At 46.1% G+C, this 23,223-nt stretch overlaps 1 protein-coding gene across 4 annotated transcripts in view; it reads right to left on the bottom strand.

The window, feature by feature from the left end:
• Positions 1-23,223, bottom strand: part of PLXDC1 (plexin domain containing 1) — a 66,177-nt gene that overhangs the window by 15,222 nt on the left and 27,732 nt on the right. For all 4 annotated transcript variants that reach the window (XM_081837968.1, XM_081837967.1, XM_081837969.1 and 1 more), the window contains 7 exons: positions 19,006-19,149; positions 16,948-17,017; positions 10,660-10,782; positions 9,826-9,944; positions 8,753-8,852; positions 7,386-7,481; positions 2,599-2,680 (listed from right to left, as the gene is read on the bottom strand). In XM_081837968.1, coding sequence (XP_081694094.1) covers positions 2,599-2,680; positions 7,386-7,481; positions 8,753-8,852; positions 9,826-9,944; positions 10,660-10,782; positions 16,948-17,017; positions 19,006-19,149 — 734 coding nt within the window. The remainder of the gene's footprint in view (positions 1-2,598; positions 2,681-7,385; positions 7,482-8,752; positions 8,853-9,825; positions 9,945-10,659; positions 10,783-16,947; positions 17,018-19,005; positions 19,150-23,223) is intronic.

Genomic DNA, 23,223 nt, shown 5'->3' with positions numbered 1-23,223 from the left:
ATATGCTGTTATTGATTATGTATACCCAATGTATCAGCCACCTGGGGGTTTTCACTGTTTTTGTTTTGGTTGTTGGTAAAAAAATAAAAACAATAATATATAAAAAAAATAAAGACTCAAACTGTAAAGACTAGCCACACATCTTGGGCAGCTGGTCACATATCAAATATCTGGGCGCTTTGGGCAGGCTAAGCTGCAGGCAAATGTTGTTGTTGTTGTTTAGTCATTTAATTGTGTCCGACTCTTTGTGACCCCATGGACCAGAGCACACCAGGCACTCCTGTCTTCCACTGCCTTGAGGTATTACGGTCCTGAGCAGTTTAAGGCTTTCCAGGTCAAAACCAGCACTTTGAATTGGGCCCGGAAACTAATTGGTAGCCAGTGCATACTTTCCTAAACTTGCTTTTGAAAAAGCTTGTAATTGAACCGCCCTCCCCACAAAAAAAATATTTGCTACCGGTACATCTTTACAGTGGTGCCTCACAAGACGAAAAGAATCCGTTCCGCGAGTCTCTTCGTCTAGCGGTTTTTTCGTCTTGCAAAGCAAGCCCATTGACGGCTTAGCGGATTAGCGCTATTAGCGCTATTAGCGGCTTTTAGCGGCTTATCGGCTTAGCGGATAAGCAGATAAGCGGCTTAGCGGCTTAGAAAAAGAGGGGGAGAAGGAAAAAACCCCACAGGAACTCGCAAGACATTTTCGTCTTGCGATGCAAGCCCATAGGAAATTTGTTTTGCGAAGCACCTCCAAAACGGAAAACTCTTTCGTCTAGCGAGTTTTCCGTCTTGCGAGGCATTCGTCTTGCGGGGCACCACTGTATTCTGTCATAGCCCTACATAAGTGTCGTGCAGGGCAATCAAGGCAGGACTTTGGGGCAGAAATCTTTAGATGCGGCCACGATGGCCAATTATCGCCCAGTCTCAAATCTTCCATTCTTGGCAAGGTGATTGAGCGAGTGGTTGCTGAACAACTCCAGGCACGCCTGGAAGAAGCGGACCATTTGGATCCCTTCCAGTCGGGATTCAGGCCTCATCATGGGACTGAAACTGCCTTGGTCGCACTGGTTGATGATCTCTGGCGGGCTAGGGACAAAGGTGAGAGCTGTTTCCTAGTTCTGCTGGATCTCTCAGCGGTGTTTGATACCATCAACCATAATATTCTTCTGGACCGTCTTGAGGGGCTGGGAGCTGGGGGCACTGTCATACAGTGGTTCCGCTCCTTCCTCCTGGGCCGTGTTCAGAAAGTGGTGGTGGGGGATGAGTGTTCAGACCCCTGGGCTCTCACTTGTGGGGTGCCTCACGGTTCTGTCCACTCCCCCATGCTTTTCAACATTTACACGCAGCCACTGGGAGAGATCATCAGGAGGTTTGGGCTGGGTGTTCATCAGTATGCGGATGATACACAGCTCTACCTCTCTTTTAAATCAGAACCAGTGAAGGTGGTGAAGGTCCTGTGTGAGTGTCTGGAGGCGGTTGGAGGATGGATGGCGACTAACAGATTGAGGTTGAATCCTGACAAGACAGAAGTACTGTTTTGGGGGGACAGGAGGCGGGCAGGTGTGGAGGATTCCCTGGTCCTGAATGGGGTAACTGTGCCCCTGAAGGACCAGGTGTGCAGCCTGGGAGTCATTTTGGACTCACAGCTGTCCATGGAGGCACAGGTCAAATCTGTAAACAAAGGCAGCTGTTTACCAGCTCCATCTGGTACATAGGCTGAGACCCTAATTCGCCAGAGTGGTGCATGCTCTGGTTATCTCCCGCTTGGACTACTGCAATGCGCTCTACGTGGGGCTACCTTTGAAGGTGACCCGGAAACGACAACTAATCCAGAATGCGGCAGCTAGACTGGTGACTGGGAGCGGCTACCGAGACCATATAACACCGGTCTTGAAAGACCTACATTGGCTCCCAGTACGTTTCCGAGCACAATTCAAAGTGTTGGTGCTGACCTTTAAAGCCCTAAACGGCCTGGGTCCAGTATATCTGAAGGAGCGTCTCCTCCCCCATCGTTCTGCCCGGACACTGAGGTCCAGCTCCGAGGGCCTTCTGGCGGTTCCCTCACTGCGAGAGGCCAAGTTACAGGGAACCAGGCAGAGGGCCTTCTCGGTAGTGGCGCCCGCCCTGTGGAACGCCCTCCCATCAGATGTCAAAGCGATAAACAACTACCTGACATTCAGAAGACATCTGAAGGCAGCCGTGTTCAGGGAAGTTTTTAATACGTGACATTTTAGTGTATTTTTCATCTTTGTTGGAAGCCGCCCAGAGTGGCTGGGGAAACCCAGCCAGATGGGCGGGGTACAAATAATAAATTATTATTATTAAATTATTTATTATATATACCTACAAACTGGCTGCTCAGTCGAATGAGTGCAAGGGTCCCAAGCACTATAGGGATGCCTTGCCACATTTTGAAGTAAGGGACATTGCCATCTAAAGAGGGAGGATCCTTCTTCACACACCCCACCCTGAGTTCATTAAGTCCCAGGGTCTAAAATTACCTAGCTGCACCATAAATGCACCATAAATAGGACGAGACTAGAGGGAGCTAATTTGACTCTCGAGGTGCGAATGTGCATCCCCTCCCACATTTTTGTGCCTTACCTCTGCAGGACATGACACCAGCTGCAGTTGAAGGTTAGGTCAGATGTTGTGCAAACTTCGCAGCTCTGGTGCTGGAGGCAAGCTGCAAGGGAAAGAGGAAAAGAATCAGAGCTCCAAAACTTGCTTTCCAAAATGAGAGGAGCCAACGCAGAAGCCAGCCTGGAAGATGTGCTTTTTGAGTGTTGGATGGCTGGCTACCTGGAAGTCAAAAAGGTAAAGGGACCCCTGATCATTAGGTCCAGTTGTGGTTGACTCTGGGGTTGCAGTGCTCATCTCGCTTTATTGGCTGAGGGAGCTTCCGGGTCATGTGGCCAGCATGACTAAGCCGCTTCTGGCGAACCAGAGTAGCACACGGAAATGCTGTTTACCTTCCCGCCGGAGTGGTACCTATTTATCTACTTGCACTTTGACATGCTTTCGAACTGCTAGGTTGGCAGGAGCAGGGACCGAGCAACGGGAGCTCACCCCGGCACGGGGATTTGAACCGCCGACCTTCTGAATGGCAAGTCCTAGGCTCTGTGGTTTGATCCACAGTGCCACCCACATCAGCTACATGGGAGACCAGGGTTCAAATTCCCACTCAACCACGAAGCTGACTGTGTGACTTTGGGCCACTGACTGTCTCTCAGCCTAACCTACCACACAGGGTTGTTGTGAAGGATTAAATGAGGAGGGGGAGATAATTATGTCTGGCACTTTGAGCTCCTGGGGTGAGGGGAAGCTGGCATATAATGTGCAATAAATAAAGTTAGTGCGTGCAATTTTTATGCAAATCTGCCGCTCTTTTTTGGTGCTAAGTGGCCACTCTGTGCCGAAACCTCTTCCCTTGACTGCTGAGAAAGTTTGTGTGTTAATCTGAAACCATTTTCCTCACCCCTCTGAAACCATTTTCCTCACCCTGCAAATCTGACCCTACTCTCAAGGTATTGGCCAGGGACACCCTCCCAGAATTCAAGAGAAATGAGGGAAAGCTGAGATGTTTCCTAACTTAAAAGTAAAAAACCTTTTGTTCCTCTTTTCTTGGAACAAACTGGTACAGAGCAATCTCTCAGAGTCGCAGCAAAAAGCTGGAAGTACTTGTGATTCTATTCATAACAGCAAAACGGGGGTGTGGGGGATGTATCCCAATCTCCTTCCATTGTGTTGGCAGCGGATTTTAACAAGCCTTTTTCCCTCAGGGAGAAGCATTCGGCATGTCACCGAAGAGAATAGTTTCACGCTGATTTCATCGATCACCCCTCGCTTGTGCTTGGATCCGGAATTTTCCAGCAAGTGCCTCAACATGACTTCCATTCCGTCTCAGCTCTTAAGGCCAAACTGGGCGGGCGCACGGAAGGCACGGACAGCTTAGTGGTGCCATCAAGGCAGGATTTGGGGGGCAGAGGTCTAGGGCCCCGCTCAGCGTAATGCGCTGAAGGGCTCCCACATTTTGACGTGATGTGCCTTGCCATCTAAAGCACACTGCCACCTACCAATACCTTGCGGCCCCACTGCGACAACTTTTTGTTTTATGTATATGAAAAAATCTGGTTTTTGTGTGGTTATTATGGAGGCGGTGAGAAAGACGTATACTGTCTAGAGCAGGCACCCCCAACTTGCGGCCCTCCAGACGTATTGGCCTACAACTCCCATGACCCCTAGCTAACAGGACCAGTGGTCAGGGATGATGGGAATTGTAGTCCCAAAAACATCTGGAGGACCAAAGGTTGGGGGTGCCTAGTTTAGAGCTCTCCGGACGTAAGGTGGGGTATGAAATGCAACATGTAAGAAAATCGTTTCCCCCATTCCATTTTTAATAGTTACAAGTTTACATATCCACGCTTTGTTTTTTTTTTAATATTTCAGGGTCAGCGGTACTCCCTGCCACTAGAGCTCATTAGGACTCTTTTCTGCTGTCATGCATTCCTTTGGAATACCTTTAACACTTCATCATAGTAGTAGTAGTATAGGCTACTTAAACATTGTCAAAAGAAAGAAAGAAAGAAAGAAAGAAAGAAAGAAAGAAAGAAAGAAAGAGGGGAAATTGCAGTACATATCTCCATGAAAATTTGCATATGCTAACTTATAGGTTTATGTGCAAATTTACAAATAGAGACTCTGATTTAAATCAGGGTGGGGCAAGAGTTAAAAGCAGGCGGACCAGCCAATATTCTTTTTTACCCTTGTACAGGAGACTAGTTTCTACGCACAGAGCTCTCTGCCCTGCAACCAGGCAACCGGAGAGTCATTATCCAAGTTCAAGCACGCAATTCCAGCTGGGTGAAAAGACCTGAAGTGTGAAGAAGGGCTGGTATGCCCCGAAAGAGAGATCTGAGGGCCACAGAGAGGCCTGGGGGCCACAGCCATAGACTCTTTTCATCTGATTTTTGGTCCTCATTCCAAAGTGGTCATAAAAGGTGTGTGTGTGTGTGTGTGTGTGTGTGTGTGTGTGTGTGTTTAACACAACAACGGGTTATTTTCTTCTCCCCCCCTTTTTTACACCATTTCAGAGCGCTTATTTATAGCCTGTGCTGCAGCAGACTGAGCCTGCTGTTTGGGTTGTCATAAAACACCCAACAGATATGGCTTAAGCGCATAACCTTGGCATTTCCCGGACAGGTTTATCCTCCGCTGGGTATTTATGGAGGCAAGCAGGATGTTTTTGTTTTCCCTGGCATTGTCCTCGTGGGCTAAATGCTATCTCTTTAACCATCTCCTTTGTGATGCATCTCAAGGAGTGGAAGGTACAGAACGTGCTGCTGGGAAGAGTGCTTAGTGGATTATTATTATTATTATTATTTCCCCTTTTTACTTTTTCATTTCATTTTTCATTCTACCCCTTCTTCGTCACAAATGGGGTTACAATAAACTAAGTCCACGAAAAGCCACTGAGATGTTAGAGAATGTGTCTTTTTAAAAATAAAATAAACAAAAAAACAGCTGTTGGTTGAATACATAATTGTTGGGGTGCTTTCCCCACTTTAATCAATGGGATCTTGCATCCTAGCTAGCTTCCAGTTTTTTAATGTCTGTAAAGCAGTGACAAGCAACCAGAAGCCTCTGGTCACACCCACATAATACATTTAAAGTGCATGGCTTCCCCCCCCAACCCCCCCCCCAATGCTGGGAGTTGTAGCTTGTTAAGAGTGCTGGGAATTATAGTTCTGTGAGAGGTAAACTACACTGCCCAGGATTCTTTAGAGAAGCGGAGCCATGCGTTTTAAATGTATGATGTGGATGTGACCCTTGTCAAAAATCCACCTTGCAGTCAGCCCCCACTTTGGTCTCCCTGTCAAATTCGTCTGGCCAACGTCTGGAGTTGCCACATGCTAAGGAAGATCAGGGAAGATCTCCCATAGCTCAGTGGCAGATCATATGTTTTGAGTGCAGAAGGACCCAAGATCAGTCCCCGGCATCTTCAGGTAGAACTGCGGAAGCCTCTTGCCTGTAAAGGTAAAAGCTAAAAGACCCCTGGACAGTTAAGTCCACTCAAAGGCGACTATAGGGTTGCGGTGCTCATCTCGCTTTCAGGCCGAGGGAGCTGGCGTTTGTCCACAGACAGCTTTCTGGGTCATGAGGCCAGCATGACTAAACCGCTTCTGGCGCAACAGAACACCGTGACAGAAGCCAGAGTGCATGGAAACGTCGTTTACCTTCCCATGGCAGTGGGACCTATTTATCTACTTGCACTGGCGTGCTTTCGAACTGCTAGGTTGGCAGGAGCTGGGACCGAACAATGGGCGCTCATCCCGTCATGGGGATTCGAACCAAAAACCTTCCGATCGGCAAGCCCAAGAGGCTCAGTGGTTTAGACCACCCTCACTAGCACCTACCCTGGGACATGTGATCAGAATGGTGAATTGGTGGCAACATTTGAATGCTGCCATTCTCAAGCTGAGACAGGTGAGCCTGGCTGCGGAAGGACAACATGGACCCATGTGAGTAAAGGTAAAGCCAAAGGACCTCCAGCCAAAGGCGGCTTGTGGCGCTCATCTCGCCTTCAGGCCGAGGGAGCCGACGTTTGTCCACAGACAGCTTTCCGGGTCGTGTGGCCAGCATGACTAAACCGCTTCTGGTGCAACAGAACACCGTGACAGAAACCAGAGCACACGGAAACGGCATGTACTTTCCTGCCACAGCGGTACCTGTTTATCTACTTGCACTGGCGTGCTTTCGAACTGTTAGGTTGGCAGGAGCTGGGACAGAGCAACGGGAGCTCACCCCGTTGCAGGGATTTGAACCGCCGACCTTCCGATTGGCAAGCCCAAGAGGCTCAGCGGTTTAGACCACAGTGCCACCCATGTCCCTGTACACCTGGACATCTGCATTCACTCAGTGCAGCGGTCTGAGTCAGTATGGAGCATCTCCTTCCCTTCCTGTGTCCATGCAGCTCAGCATGGTCTCCTTTGATGGAGAGCAGACTTTAAAAAAAAAAAAATCCTCCAATGTGGCTACAAGCCACAACACTAATGTAATGTGGAGTTAGGCCGCAAGACTTCAGCAGGGAAGAGAATCTATGCACACATTTCCAACCATCTCCCTCAGATTTAAGGGTTTCTGCCTTACTCAGCTATGGCTGCAAGTGGGGAAGTGGGAGAAGGCAAGAGCAAACTGAGGGATGCCCTTAGTCACAAAGAAGGAGTATGAACAGCTCCCTTCTCTTCAAAACTCCCTGCTAAATGCATCTTCGTATTGTCATCTTTACACCCAGGAAGGCTTTCCTCACACACATCCTCATCTAACTCATGACAACAGTGCTTGAGACTCTGTGTGCTAGAGGCATGCTTCATAATGCGCTTCTGACTCACTGGGCAAGGGCACAAACTCCACAGCCGATGCGCTAGTGATCTTGCTGGTGTCCAGCTCCACTCGGTGATATTCATAGATGGTCCGACGGTGAGCTTCTAAAAAAAAAGGCAAAGATGGGGGTATTCAATTAAAGCGGGTCTCTGCCCTCTGTCTTGTGGGGCGCAGTCTCATATTGCAGTCATGCAGATCTCTGCACGGTTAAATATGATGGTGCAGCTCGTGAGCAGTTTTGGAGCACCTCTGGCATTTTATAAAATAATCATAATATATTTTTATTTATACCCCGCCCTTCCCAGTTCAAAAAACCGGGCACAGGGCAGCTAACAACCAATTTAAAACACTTAATTGATGCAACAAAAAACAGCATAAAATACAGTATAAAGCGTGAATAACAATAAATTCAGAATTCAAAAATCAATTTAGGGGGAAATCCATCCAATAAACATTAGATGATCACCAGGGCTAGCTGGCTAAATTAGTCCTATTTGGGCCAGCGAGGAGACCAGGGGAGAATTAGCTATGGGATCCCAGAGCGGGTAATCTTCATAAAAAGGGGAAGGGGGGGGGGAAGGAAGGTGAATAAAAGATCAGGCTAAGTTCAAGTTGAAAGCCAGGTGGAATAGCTCTGTCTTGCAGGCCCTGTGGAAGGAAGTTAGATCCTGCAGGGCGCTGGTCTCATGGGACAGAGCATTCCACCAGGTCAGAGCCATCACTAAGATGTCCCTGGCCCTGGTGTTAGGATAATCTGACTTCCTTAGGGCCCGGGACCACTAAACTAATATTATTCATGGACCTTAAGATCCTTTGTGAGGCATACCAGGAGAAGCGGTCCAGTAAATACCTGTAAAAAAAATTAGAGGCTGGAAGAAAGCTTTTTGGCCCTCCAACTCCCTATATAGCAGGAAATCCCTGGAGAATGTAGAATCCAGCTCCTCCCTTCTTTGGGTGTTTATTTACTTGGCCAATAACCAGTTGAGCTCTCTTCTTTGGAATGCATATTCCCTTTTGCTTACTGCACAAGGGGTAGGATAATATGGCTGGAGGTTGTTGGCTTATGGTGGTAGGCATGTCACTCAGCCCTGGCACTGTCTGTCTAAAATAAGAACCTATCAGAAAAACCTCAGAGGAACCTCAGATGAGCCCTGCTGGAGGAGAGCAAGGATCTATCTAGTCAAGCATCCTCTTTTCCACAGTGGCCAAGCAGATGCCTATGAGAAGCCCGCACGCAGGACAGGAGGACAATAGCTATCACCCTCTGCGGCTCTTCAGCAACTGGTCCTCTGAACTTGGAGCTCTCCAGCCAATAAGTCTACCTGTCTAGGGATCCAATCCCATCCTTCTCCTCTTCCAAATAGCCCAGACTCACCAGGCACGCCAGGGGAGGAGTTACGGATCATGAAAGCGTCTGAGAGTCCAGCTTTGACGGGATGTTGTGTAGAACTAATCTCCAGGACAGACATGGGAATCTGGAGCAAGGAAAGGGGAAAGAAGGCTTAGAAAATCACATCCATGGAGATAAAGAAAGGTAATTCCACACCCACTCTTAGAGTGTCTCTGCTCCTAAATGGCTAAGACTTTGATGAACTTCTTAGCAGAGGAAACAACAAAGAACTGGAGTCTCACCACACCTTTTAGTTCTGTGCTGTCATGCGTAGGCAAACTAAGGCCTGTGAGCTGGATCCAGCCCAATCACCTTCTAAATCTGGTCCACGGACGGTCCAGGAATCAGCATGTTTTTACATGAGTAGAATGTGTCCTTTTATTTAAAATGCATCTCTGGGTTATTTGTGGGGCCTGCCTGGTGTTTTTACATGATTAGAATGTGTGCTTTTATTTAAAATGCATCTCTGGGTTATATGTGGGGCATAGGAATTCATTCTTTTCCCCCACCTTCAAAATATAATCCGCCCCCCCACAAGGTCTGAGGGGCAGTGGACTGGCCCCCTGCTGAAAAAAATTGCTGACCCCTGACCTATATTTTATCTTTTAACCAAAAGATAAAAGAACATTCACTGACTAAAAGTGCTCAACCTGCAATGGCAAAAAAAAGAACAAATTCTATCCCACCCTACTAAAAGATGAACACCAATACAGGCTAGGGCATCTTCAAACCATATTATTCCAATAAAGAGCCAAATGCCTAGGTGAAGAGGAACGTCTTTACTTAGTTCCCAATGATGGTTCCAGGCACATCACTCTGGGAAGAGCATTCTACAACCAGGAGCCACCACCCATAAGGCCTATATTCATATTGCCACCGCCACCCCGGAGGGATGGGGACGGACACACACACGAAGAAGGGCCTCAGATAATGAGCCTGGTTTAGGTAGATTCATGCAAGGAGAGGCGGTCTCTAAGGTATTGGTGTCTCAAGCTGCCTAAGGTGTTATAGGACAAAACCAGCACTTTGAATTGAGCCCAGAAACTAACTCCCCTCACCTCTTTGTAGCCAAAGACTATTCTGCCATCACTGTGCAAAGCTGCCTGGAAGTCAAAAGAGCCTCTGTCTTCTTTTCCTTCCAGGTACACTTGGTCCCACTGAACCACAAAGACTGTCCCTGAAGAGGAAGAAGAGCAGGAGAAGGGGTGATATGAGAAGGCCATTGGTTTACCCTAACAGCTGGCATGGGGACTAGGAACTTGAAACTTCTGCTATCATTCACAGATTCAAGGAAGGAACTCATAGGCCAACTAGCCATGCTCTCCGCCAAGAACAAGGCAGGACCACCCACTTGCCCATAGATTAGCCCAACCCAGACTTTTCCATCTTGGTGCCTTGTGGACATTGCTGAACTACAATTCCCATCATCCCTGAACAGTGGCCTGAACAGTCTAGGGCTAATGGGAGTTATCAATATCATAAGTGTGAAATAAAGGCAAATTGAGTTGGTACTATAGTCAGAGGCGCCAGCTTCTCAACATGGTTGAGGGGCTTGACACAACATTCTGACATCACGTATGCGAAGTCGTAAGGAGTCAGGGGGCGGAGCTGAACACCCTCTGAATATTGATGGGACCTGGTCCCCTAAAGCGGGGGGGGGGGGGTCCAAAGTCCCTTAGCCCCCAGGAGCTGGCTCCTATAACAATAGTCCAGCTATACCTCTCGATTGCAAAACAAATAGACCTGTGCGAAAAGCACCTAAGCAGAGAATTTTGGGTTTTCACATTTTGCTATGCAAAGTAAAGGCTGGTTCTAGTGTTAAACAAAACGGGAGATACTAAGCGCTCCCAATGATCCCCCCCCCCACAAGTCTGCATGTGAAGAGGACTCACCATTGTCAAAGTATTTGACGGTGGAATTTCGAGAGTAGCTGGGATTGAAGTTTGCCATGAGAGGAGCAACATATTGCGTGGCTGTCAGCATCCGATGAATGACGTCCCCCATGAAGATGAAGCCTGGCAAAGAGACCGAGGGAGGGAGGGAGACAAGCTATTTTATGTCACCATCTACAATCCTGTTGCCTTCTTCCCCAGAGACTCCTAGGAACCCCAGGGTCACTTTCTAGAGAGCCAGAGTGCTGCCGTGACACTAGTGGAAGCAGATTCAGAACTGCAGGGGCTCTTCAGGATAGCCACAGCTACACACCCTCACAGCCGCAACCCCTTCTAAGAGTACACAACCTTCTAAGCTTCTACAATAATCTTACAATTATAAAATAATAATAATTAGGGATGTGTTGCAACAATCAGTGCAGATCTCCATGACCTGCTTTTCAGCTAGGTCTACTATTTTCTGTACACATACATGGGCAAATGATTTGGAGAGTGGCAATAACTTCTTTCAGAGTGACTTCAGTTTAAAAAAAGAAAAGGAAAAAATAATTGGTTTTTCAAACAAATACAAATACATTAAACATTAACAAATACAAATACAATAACACTTATCCAGCAGTACAGCTAATGATGTTTGCTTTATCCATTGTCTCTAGACCTACACTTACACATGTGACATTCAAACATATTATTTAACATAACCCCTCCCCTGAGAATATTAAGTGGTTGGTATAGCAAGGTCTGATCACTGCAGATGGTGACAGCAGTCACAAAATTAAAAGACGCCTGCTTCTTGGGAGAAAAGCAATGACAAACCTAGACAGCATCTTAAAAAGCAGAGACATCACCTTGCCGACAAAGGTCCGTATAGCTAAAGCTATGGTTTTCCCAGTAGTGATGTATGGAAGTGAGAGCTGGACCATAAAGAAGGCTGATCGCCGAAGAGTTGATGCTTTTGAATTATGGTGCTGGAGGAGACTCTTGAGAGTCCCATGGACTGCAAGAAGATCAAACCTCTCCATTCTGAAGGAAATCAGCCCTGAGTGCTCACTGGAAGGACAGATCGTGAAGCTGAGGCTCCAGTACTTTGGCCACCTCATAAGAAGAGAAGACTCCCTGGAAAAGACCCTGATGTTGGGAAAGATGGAGGGCACAAGGAGAAGGGGACGATAGAGGACGAGATGGTTGGACAGTGTTCTCAAGGCTACCAGCATGAGTTTGACCAAACTACGGGAGGCAGTGGAAGACAGGAGTGCCTGGCATGCTCTGGTCCATGGGGTCATGTAGAGTCAGACATGACTAAATGACTAAACAACAACATAACAAGGTCTACCTTTTTGGGGAAGATGTCTCTGTTTGCTGTGCCTTTAATTGCCCTTCTGTGTCTGGTGTGACGCCCAGACGTTGCTGCATCCCATATACTCTTTTTCCAAATGTTCAGGGGCAGTAACTTAACTTGTGTTTCCCTTGCTGTTCCATTGCACACCATTCCGTGGAAACAGATGCACCTTGCGGCATTTCTGTATTCCTAAAGGCTTAGCATGCAGAACCACTCCTCCTCAATGTTCCGTGGGCAAAAAGATTCCTGCATCGCGAAGAGTTGGACTAGATGACCCTTGTGGTCCCTTCCAGCTCTACAATTCTATGATTCCCATGCGTTTTCTCCAGAGCGACCCTAGGAGCCAATCCTCAGTGGCTGACACATCTCCTGATTGGCTCCAATGGGCACAAAGGGGGGAAAGACTTCTTCTCAGCGGCTAAAAAGGCTCCCATTTCATACTGCTGATTGGATGGCTCTAGGACAGTGGAAACGGGAACCCTGCGCTGGATGGGTGCAGACACACAACTCAGGACCACTCTATTAGACTGGTCTCAACTAGGGCCAGGTCCTTTTCAGTACTGGCCCCAACTTGGTGGAACGCTCTGTCACAAGAGACCAGGGCCCTGCGGGACTTGACATCTTTCCGCAGGGCCTGCAAGGCAGAGCTGTTCTGCCTGGCCTTTGTTTGGGTTCAGTCTGACCCTTATGTTTCCCTCCCCTTATGGTCTTGATTTATCAGCTACTTTTAAAATGAGGCTGCTTTTTAAATTGCATTTTAACCTGTATTTAAAATTGCTCCCCCCCCAATTATGTTTTTTTTTAAAAAATAATATTTATTAAAGTTTCCAGAATAAAAAAGGAAAGATAGAAAGAAAAGAAAAATAAAGTTTACACTTAATTTCATTGACATCTTTCCAGGACTTCCCCCCCTCCCCCTCTTGTATTCCATTTCCATTAAATTGATTCCACAAATTCTTACCCCAAATTTTAAAGCCTTATTATAATTATAAATAACCCATTTATTCAAAATTAATTTATCTTATTTAACCATTTCTCCTTGTATTTTTTATACTTCCCTAAGATCGACCCCAGTTCCCTTCCACGAATTCCCCTATTTTCATAAAACAAGAAGGAAAAAAAAGAAAAGAAAGAAAAAATATGTAATTTTACAGCCTTTGGGTTCCAAATCTCCCCCCCCCTTCCCCGGTTCCGATCCCCAAAGTTCATCCATCTGTCTACTGCCAGCCTGGAGAACCCACGTCCATGTCTCAGTTCCACTTTGCCGTCTTTTGATAGCTTTTAATTTCAGAAAGTCCAATCTCGGAGAAACTCTCAGAAAAGATCATTCTTCTTCCATCCAGACCTCTATCTTTAAGAGTATAACTCAAATTCTGTTTCTTGATCCTTTTAAAGTCTGGATGTCCCAAATGTTCCAACTTCGAGTTTAGTCCAGCTCTTATTCCTCAGGTTTCTTTTTCCTGTTCTGCTGCAAAAACCTTCTAATTCAGAAACTTCTTGTTCTCCACAGAGGCTTTATTTATTCAGGAACATAAACTTACGTCAAGTCCCTTCCTTTCTTCAATAGATAAATCCATTGTCTCCTTTAGTGTAGAGACCTCTGTAGACAAAATAATGCTTCGTTTTTGCAGCTTTCCCAAGAGATAACAAATCCTGCTCAATTTCATAGTATTTTTCCACTTGCTGCCACTGTTGCAATGTCCTGACCTCCCTCTAGAGGGAATATGGTAACTTAATTTCTTTCCAGATCGGACCCAAAAGTCAAATAACTTGTTGCCTTTATTTCCACTAATTTATGTCCAAATTGTAACAAATCTAACCAGCAAAGCCATCGTAACAAAGTTCTCTTTTATTTTCCTGCTTTGACAGCTACTTTGACAGCTGTCAAAGTTTCTGTGTCTCTTCACCAGTCTCTCATAGCGGATCGTTCCCGGTTCCCGGGGGGTTGCATCTTAGTTCCCACAAACCAATCTTCTCCTCCAGCACAATTATTGTAGTTTCCCTTCGTGAAGTTAATTTTTTTTTTTCAAATAAGCAAGCTCATCTCTCGATCTTAGTTGTCAAATCCTTGCGTTAAGACATCTACAATGGGGGGCGGGCGGACTTCCTTTTTGCACCTCCCCCGCTCGCTCCAAATTCATAAATCAAATTTTCCTTTTAAGTCCGATAAATTTACTCACGGGTTGTTCTTTTTAATCCAAATCCAAAATTTCCGAAGAAGAAGTCGTTGCTCTCCGCCGAATGGCATGCGGCTTCGCTAGGCAGGGGAAGCAGTGGACTCATAGCACCACACACCCCCCGTCACCCGCTCCGCAGCCTTTAAAAAGGCTCCTTCGTGGGTCGGGGGGGCGCAAACGGTGCCCGCCGAGTCACCAAGTCCATGGGCATCACCGCCCATGGTTTTTGAGGGTCCCCGCGTCGCCGGCGCGGCAGGACCCAACCCCTACCCAGCAGGCTCCCTCCGGAGCTCGGAGGGAGTCCGCCATTCGGCGATGGCGCCGACCCGGAAGTCCCCATTATGTTTTTTTACTGTGATTTTATTGGTGTTAGCCGCCCTGAGTCCAGCTCTGGCCGGGGAGGGCAGGGTATAAATTATTATTATTATTATTATTATTATTATTATTATTATTATTATTAATTCCCACTCAGTTATGAAGCTCACTAGGCCAGTCACCATCTCTCAGCCTAACCTCCCTCACAGGGTCGTTGGGGAGAGCGAGGGGAGAGGAACATGCATCCCCTTTCGCATGCCGCAGAGGACGGGCAGGTTAAACATGCAATGCAACAAATAAATAAAACCCACTTTGCTAGCCACCAAACCAAAGACATCATTGCTCTGGTGGGAGAAGGGGAGGGGAGGTGGGTTTTGCTTCAGTGGCAGTGTGGAGACATAAAATCATCAAGCCGACCGCCTTGCTCAGCTACGAGGCAAACCTTTCAAGCCTTGCTGCTGTGCTGAAAACCTACAGACTGCAGGATTTCAGAGCAGAGGGGGCAAGCCATTCCGGTCCTCAGAGCTAGGCTAGCAGCACAGCTGCTGCCAGCTGGGCGGCGGAGGTGACGGCAAGGAAGGTGGAGAAACGAGAAGTTCCAGTAAACACCACAGATAGATTCCAGATGTCGCCACAAGTGGGAGCGCAGGAGGTCCACAGAGGTCAGGAGGGGCAGAAGGATGAGTTGAGGCAGAACAGATTTTCAGAAGAAGCGATGGGGGTTGTGACTCACGCTTGCTCTGCGATCCGCCCGGTCTCGTGAACACAGAAACGTACGGAGCTGAAGCTATCATACCAAATCAAACAATTGGTCAATCTAGCTCAGTATTATTTACACTCTCCAAAAGGCAACATTCCCAGCCATTCCTGCAAATGTTGGAGACTGAAACTGTGACCTTCTGTGTGTGTAAAGCAAGTGCTCTTCTGCTTGACTGTGGGCAGCCCACGAAGTGACTTGGACATCAGGGATGCCCTCTGGCCGCCATTTGCCTGCCTTCTCTTTCAGCCCCTCATTCCAGAGCTTCTTGAAGCATCTCAGAATCATGGAATTGTAGAGTTGGAAGGGACCACGAGGGTCATCTAGTACAACCTCTTAGTATGCAGGAATCTTTCACTCAAAATTGGGGCTCAAACCTACGATCCTGAGATGAAGAGCCCTGTGTTCTATTGGCTGAGCTTGGTAGTAGGGCGGTCATTTTTGCATTGTGAGTGAGGAGATGGGCATACAGAACTTGCACACAATTTGCATGTGCTATTTTTTATGAATAGATGTGTTATGGACTGAGTTGAATAGGATCCAAATGCAGCAGTCTGATTGGTCCTAGAACAATAGGATCCAAAATGCAGCAGTCTGATGGGTCCTAGAACAATAGGATTCAGAATGCAGCAGTCTGATGGGTCCTAGAACAATGCAGCAGTATGATTGGTCACAGCAGCCACCCAATCCAGCTCCAGGTGGAAGTGAATCCGCAACCTGATTGGCCTACAGGAGAATCCAGGAATTAGCCAATCATGTGCAGCCCATTGTGTAAATAATGTATATAAAGCAGGTATTTTGGGGGAACTTTCATTCCTCACTACTATGAGCTGAATAAAGAGCATGCAATCCACACTCGACTCCAAGTATATTTCAAGATGCAAGAGCAGAAATTATTGCTATGGTTTAAATAGAAATAAAATCACATCTCTCTGTAGAATGTGACCAGGTGACCTGGGTGCCCATTAAGTCTGTTGTCCAGGTTGCTGGTGAGCAACGTTAAGGTCCCTCCAGCCCTCCCTTCTCATGGTTCTTTATCTCTAAGCTGGACTTGGACTGGCCAGCTTTTCAAATAGAGGGCTGTCCTTGGGAAAAAATAGGACACACAGACACCCTACTTGGAAGGAGGGAGAGCATACGAATGAGAATAATTTCTGGTAATTATCAATTTGCTTTCCTTCTAGGCCAGGAGAGTGGAGCCTTCCAGCTGCTGTTGGACTCCACCTCCCAGCTGCTGTTGGACTCCACCTCCCATCAACCCCAAACACCATAGACCAGTGACTAGGGATGATGGGAGTTGTAGTCTGGAGGGGTCACAGGTTCCCCAATGATGTTATGTGGAGAATCCAGGCCAGGGCACATGAGTAAGAGAAATAAATTATCGTATTGCAGGTTCACTTCGGAGTCCCCCTCAATCAATGCTTTCCCCCCATTTCAGGAAGCAGAAATATAGAGCCTAGTCTTGCTGGAAAGGCAACAGTGAGATTGGCCGGAGTGGGGCAAAACCAGGCCCACACTTCCCACCCAAAGTGGCTGCAGTCCAAGCACTTAGGGTAAAGGAATAGGGATATCACAAAGGACGTTGCCATGTTGCTTCTAGTACCTTTGCTACAGGCACTCCTCACCCCCCTCAGTATTCTGAAAATCTTTGCAAAAAAACAGCATCCCTTAAACCCAATGTGGTACCCAGTGAAGCTCACCTCCGGTTGCTATGGTGACTTGTCGCAGGTAATGCCCATAGAAGGGGAAGTCAAATGATAGGATGACTCTCTGTAGGAGGATAGATGGGAATAACAGCGTTAAGACAGGAGGCTTGTTGGGTGATAGGTTGAGCATGTTCAGGACCCCAAATTTCCACAGGGTTCAAGATCAAATGGAGGAACTTGTAAGCGTACAAATATAGGCTTGAGCATTAAGGAATGGTGGGGACGGAATCCAGATTCTGTGCCAAGGAAAGCCAGTAATTAAACTAAATGCTTGCAAATTAAGCAGATGTGCATGTATTTACCTACTGGCATAATTTATTCTGTTTCTGCTCGTCACAGAGAGGGGCAAGGAGCTTTGCAAAATACGGGGGTTGCACCCCATCCCCTCCTCTGGCTTCTGAGAATTTGTCAAAAACTGCAGGTATATTTTCCAGCCCATCTTTGCTGCCATTTATTATGTATATAAAACGAGGCTGAGATTCTTAAGGTGCTGAATCCTACTACACTTGTGTGAGGCTTTACTGGAAGTACAGCTCACATTCCTGGGGTACAGATTTCGTTGGTGGAGGGCAAGATGTTGGCACAAATGGGCTCCCCTTCTCAAGATGAAACCCTTGATGGAGGAGTGCAACCCTTGTGTGAATTCATTCGTGCAAATAATAACTGATCCAACAAATTCATAAAACCATTCCCCCTAACTTGCAACACTTTATTCTCCGTGTATTCCCCTATAATAAAAAGGCTCTATTGTTATGTGCAGTCTCCACCTCCCTCCCCTTGGAAGTTCATTTAATTTTAAGGTTTCACTCAAAATATTGGAGAAAATATGATCCATTTGGGTGGAGGGGGAAAGGACAACACAGCCAAGATATTGGTGTAGGTCTGTGTTTATGTAAATGTCCCAGACAAAAAACACATGGTGTTAACTCATACAATACCTGCACAACATATGCTAACGCTACAGTGAAGATAAGCAATCTTTCTGTATTTTTCTTTTCAGTACCTCTCTGGGATGTGAAGGTATTTTGTTAATTAACCTTTCAGTTAAGGTTTATGTCCGCGCTACGTTGTAGTAATACAATTTGTATCAGATTATTATGGTTCCTCTACTTCTATCGCATTTTAGACTGTTTTCAGTAAACTGCTTCGAGCACAAATGTATTTGTAGGAAATGCGGTAATTAAATAAACTGGCTATGACTGTGACTAAGAGTTTATGAGTTTAGAAAAATCAATGGCCAAGGCTTTAGAATTCTGTGAGATGCCTGCACAGAGAAGAATAGGCTGACAACACAATTGCTGATTTATGTTGCTGCTGCAGTTATAAGATAAGCAGATGTTTTAGTATTGATTTGCTGGCCACACCTTGTAGGAGCTCAGGAATGGCTAGTTAGCAGCATAGTGCTAAACCATGGTCTGTTCAAGTTGTTTATTTAACAAACCATGAGTTAATCACAAGTTGTCCTACAGGCAATCAAAGAAACCATGGCTTGTTTCCAACATGTTACTCTGTTTTCCAGCTCCTCCACCCTTGTGCTTTTGTAGTTAAACGAGTGTCTGGGTGGCATCATCAAACAAACCATGGTTAGGAAAGGGTGCTGGTTTTACACGTAATACTACGCCATTATTAAAACTAACCAAAGCTCATAAACCAACAACAAATCACACTTAAACTTCCAGTCAGGTCTCACACCTGCTAAACCATAGTTTAACAAACCATAGTTTAGTGTTTTGTGTTATGTGCAGAAATACCTGCTTCTCCCTACGCTGATACAGTAGTTAAAATAAGGAGATGATGGCATTTCAGCCCTCAATTTTTTTTTAACATAGGTAGAGGGAAGCCAAAATATGACAAGATGAAATGTTTTCTAGTCAGCTTTCCCCTGCACCGTAAAACTTTATCTATTTTCTATCAAAATCTTGGACACTAATCACGGTTTGGAGGGAAAGGACAACCAAAGAAAAGTGGCTGGAAAAGCAATGGCAGGTTGTTGGTAGCAATGGATACATAGACAGGTAAGCACATAGCCAACAGGTGAAAAAAGATGCTCACCGAGGCTTGCCTATGTGTATTGGAGAGGATTCCATGGACTTTGACTTGGCTCCTGTTGGCTGCTGTAACTTCTACCCATAGTTCCTTGGCTCGTGCTTCACTTGGACCGTACGTTCGAGATATATAGTAGTTGTGGTTGTCTTCCTGAGTAGAGAGAAACAGTTGTGGTAACTACAGGCATAAGGCGCACCCGTTGCCAAAGCAGTTCATCTCCCATCGAAACATCCAAATGTGTGTGCGAGGGTGGGCAGATGAAGAAGAAGGCAAAGAAGAGGAAGAAGAAGAGGAAGAGGAATTTGGACTTGATATCCCGCCTTTCACTCCCCTTAAGGAGTCTCAAAGCAGCTAACAACCTCCTTTCCCTTCCTCCCCCACAACAAACACTCTGTGAGGTGAGTGAGGCTGAGAGACTTCAGAGAAGTGTGACTAGCCCAAGGTCACCCAGCAGCTGCATGTGGAGGAGCGGGGAAGCGAACCCAGTTCACCAGATTACGAGTCCACTGCTCTTAACCACTACACCACACTGGATGAAAAAGAGGTCAGGGCTCATGCACAGCTGTGTAGAACTTCAGCAGCTGCAGATTGCATTAAGGATTTGTCTTGTCTTCTTCTGCATCGGGCTACCCTAGTGCTGCACGCTTCTAACCACCTCTCATATTGCCCGGAAATATATTCAATGTATTTCTAATTATTCTATGTAGTTCTCTATTCTATCCTCAGGAATATCTCTGCTGGGTTAGGGAGAATCTTCTCTGTGTCCAAGGGGAAACTGTTGTGAATGCCTATTCGGAAGCTGAGTTCAATAATAATAATAATAATAATAATAATAATAATAATAATAATTCCATGAGACTTACTCCCAGACAAGTGTGCATAGGGTTACAGGGTTAGTTCTGCATCGCACCAGTCCAAGATCAACTCATACCAGCTGCTATTAAACAACATTTTATGAAGCCCTTTATGGGAATTCTATGGTGCAATCGCCAATGACTATAAATATTCTGACATGGTTTACGTAAACGTTTTCTGTGGTTGAATTGTAAAACTTTAAAAAATAATAATCCAGCAGAGCTTCCAGCTAGTTCATGTGTTAATTGACCTGGCAGGCCCTAGGAAAGTTTGCTGCCTAAGACCAAGTTCCCCAGACCATGCAATGGAATCCAGCCAGGCTGGCAGCTGTTACCTTATTTCAACACTGGTGGTTGGGACAGCACTCCACAGTGTACCTCAGGGCATCAGGCTAGCTCAGGGAGAATGGAAGAATGCCCCACTCTGCCTAATGGTAGGGCTGGCCCTACGAACAGAGCATCAGAGTAGAACTGAGGCCTGACCCATACATACAGACGCATCATTTGATCACCATACACTTTGATGTCCGGCAGGTGGAAATGTGTGAAATGATTTCATTATAAAAAAAGGGGTGGGGGGAGGTTCTACCCAATGGTAATCCTGCTCAGAGTAGACCTACTGAAGCTAATGAACATGACCAACTCCGATTCATTCGTTTCAATGGGTATACTCTGAGCAAGACTATCATTGGATGCAACCCACTTTGTTTAAGGTGTTGAGAAAAGAAAGGGAAGTTTTTATCTGTGTGGTGCAACTCATAGCTTGATGTTGCCTTTGTCCAGTGGTGAAGACCTAGAGGTGCGGCCTGGGGGTTAACAGGACAAAGGGTGTTCGCTGGGGCTGATGGGAGTTGTAGTCCCAAGTACCTGGAAGGCACCAGACTGAGGACAGCTGGCTTACAACTATGAACAGAGATGACTACATGGAGCCTCCACTGTTTGACGTTGCTCCTTTAAACGGCTTGCGGGCAGAGAATGAGAGGGAGAAAAACAGAAAATAGCTTCCATTTGTGTGATCTAGTTATATCTCCCAAAGAGACCACTTTTTTTTCAAACCCGGTGATGGGGAAAAGGATAGGAATTCTATTTATAGAGAAGCATTTAATGTGGCAAGAGGTTCTCCCCTCCCCCCCCCCTATTTTTTTCCAGCAAATCGCTCTCTTTCCCTGTAATGTTTGGTGGAGGAGGAGGAATCCTAATTTTCTTGTTCTTGGAGGGAGGGTGGAAGAACCAGGCCCTTTCCTTTTGAAACAGACCTTCAGTTGCTCCATGATCAACCTCTGCCACTTGGGACTGAATTGCTGGGATGCTTTGGTTAACTCTTTCACTGCTCTACAAAGCTGAATGGATAGCTTTATTTGAGGATGCAGGAAAAAAGAGCCATACTGGGTTGAAGGCAGCAGATGTAGCATTCATCCAAAATGGGCAGCTCTCTACTCCCAGCCCATTGCCTCTCCTCCCTATTAGATTCCATCCACATGACACCTGTGTTACAAAGAGGTAGACCAGGTGTTTGGACGCTGTGGCCCTCCAGATGTTGCCTGACTCCAACTCCCATCAGCCCCAACAAGCATGGTTGATGGCCAGGTGAGATGGATGTCAGAGTTTAGCAACATCTGGAGGGCCAAGTGTTCCCCTCAACTGACCTGGATGGTGACCCCCGTCCCATTTATTTCCTAACATATGTATTCCACCCTTTCTCCATCAAGCTCAGGGTGGCATATGTTGATGGGACTGGCACTATCTCCAGCGTAGGTTAAGCTAAGGCAGTGATTTGTCCTAATGGGCTTCATGGCTGATCAATGTGGTATCAATGAATTGCAGAGTTGGAAGGGATCCCCGAGGGTCATCTAGTCCAACCCCAGCAATGCAGGAATCCTGCCCACAGTCATCCCTGGGTGGGCTCAAACTACCAGCCTTCTGGCTAACAGCCAGATGCAATAACCCATGGGTAGGCAAATTAAGGCCCGGGGGACAGATCCAGCCCAATCGCCTTCTAAATCCGGCCAGCAGACGGTCCGAGAATCAGCGTGTTTTTACATGAGTAGAATGTGTCCTTTTATTTAAAATGCATCTCTGGGTTATTTGTGGGGCCTGCCTGGTGTTTTTACATGAGCAGAATGTGTCCTTTTATTTAAAATGCATCTCTGGGTTATTTGTGGGGTCTGCCTAGTGTTTTTGCATGAGTAGAATATGTGCTTTTATTTAAAATATATGGTCTGGTCCCCCACAAGGTCTGATGGACTGTGGACCAGCTCACAGCTGAAAAAGTTTGCTGACCCCTGCTGACTAACCCACTGCACCATTCCTCAAAGTGGAGATTGTGGGCAGGATTCACCTAACAAGTCTTGTGCAGAGGCCCTGGACAAGATCTTCTGCTTGCACAATGGGGCTTTCCAACCCCCCCACCCTGTGCACCCTCTGAAACTGGCAAACTAAAATGTGTGCACTGATGGAGCATTCAACATAGCACGACACTCAATTATTTCCTTCACTTCTATCATGGCCGTTAAGTGTATGACGCACCTCTCTTCCAAGTTTTCATTAAAAGCAATTTGTGTTTGCAGCAAGCACAATTTCCTGTGCAAGTGAATTTCCTGGGTTAACAGCACACGACATCAAGAAGTTCTGCTTTTGCTTCCTTTCAACTTGCTTGTTGTTAAAGATTTCAGGAGCTATACCCAAGATTATTATTATTTTTTTATATAAATATTTATTAGAGTTTTTAAATACAAATGCACCAATAATAAACAATCTTACTTCTATCACAACGTAGTTTCATCACTTCTTTGGACTCCTTCACGTCTCCCGCTCCCATTTACATCGTTAAAAGATTTTTCCAAGCAAATTATCAACTTGTTTACGATCTTATATCCACTCAATCAAGTATAATCTAACAATTCTCCATAAAATTTATGTTTTCTTTAATCTCACTTATCATCAAATTCAAAATCTAATTTAGTGGTGGCCAATTTTTTGTAATCTAGCATCCTTCTTAACATTCAACCAAATTATGTTTTTGTAAATACATCTTAAATTTCTTCCAGTCTTCCTCAATCCTCTCTTCTCCCAGGTCTCGGATTCTACCAGTCATCTCGGCTAATTGCATGTAGTCCATCAGCTGCATCTGCCACTCTTCCAGTGTGGGTAGATCTTGAGTTTTCCAGTTTTTTGCGATGAGTATCCTTGCTGCCGTTGTTGCATACATAAAAAATGTTCGGTCCTTCTTTAACACCTTCTGGCCGACAATGCCCAGAAGGAAGGCCTCTGGTTTCTTAGGAAAGGTATACTTAAATACCTTTTTCAGCTCATTATATATCATTTCCCAGAAAGCCTTCACCTTAGGGCATGTCCACCAGAGGTGAAAGAA

This window comes from Podarcis erhardii (genome assembly GCF_964252035.2).
Source record: "Podarcis erhardii genome assembly, chromosome: 13".
NCBI classification, from domain to species: Eukaryota; Metazoa; Chordata; class Lepidosauria; order Squamata; family Lacertidae; genus Podarcis; species Podarcis erhardii.
Note: the sequence above shows the minus strand (reverse complement) of the source record. Positions and strands in the feature narration are given on the sequence as shown.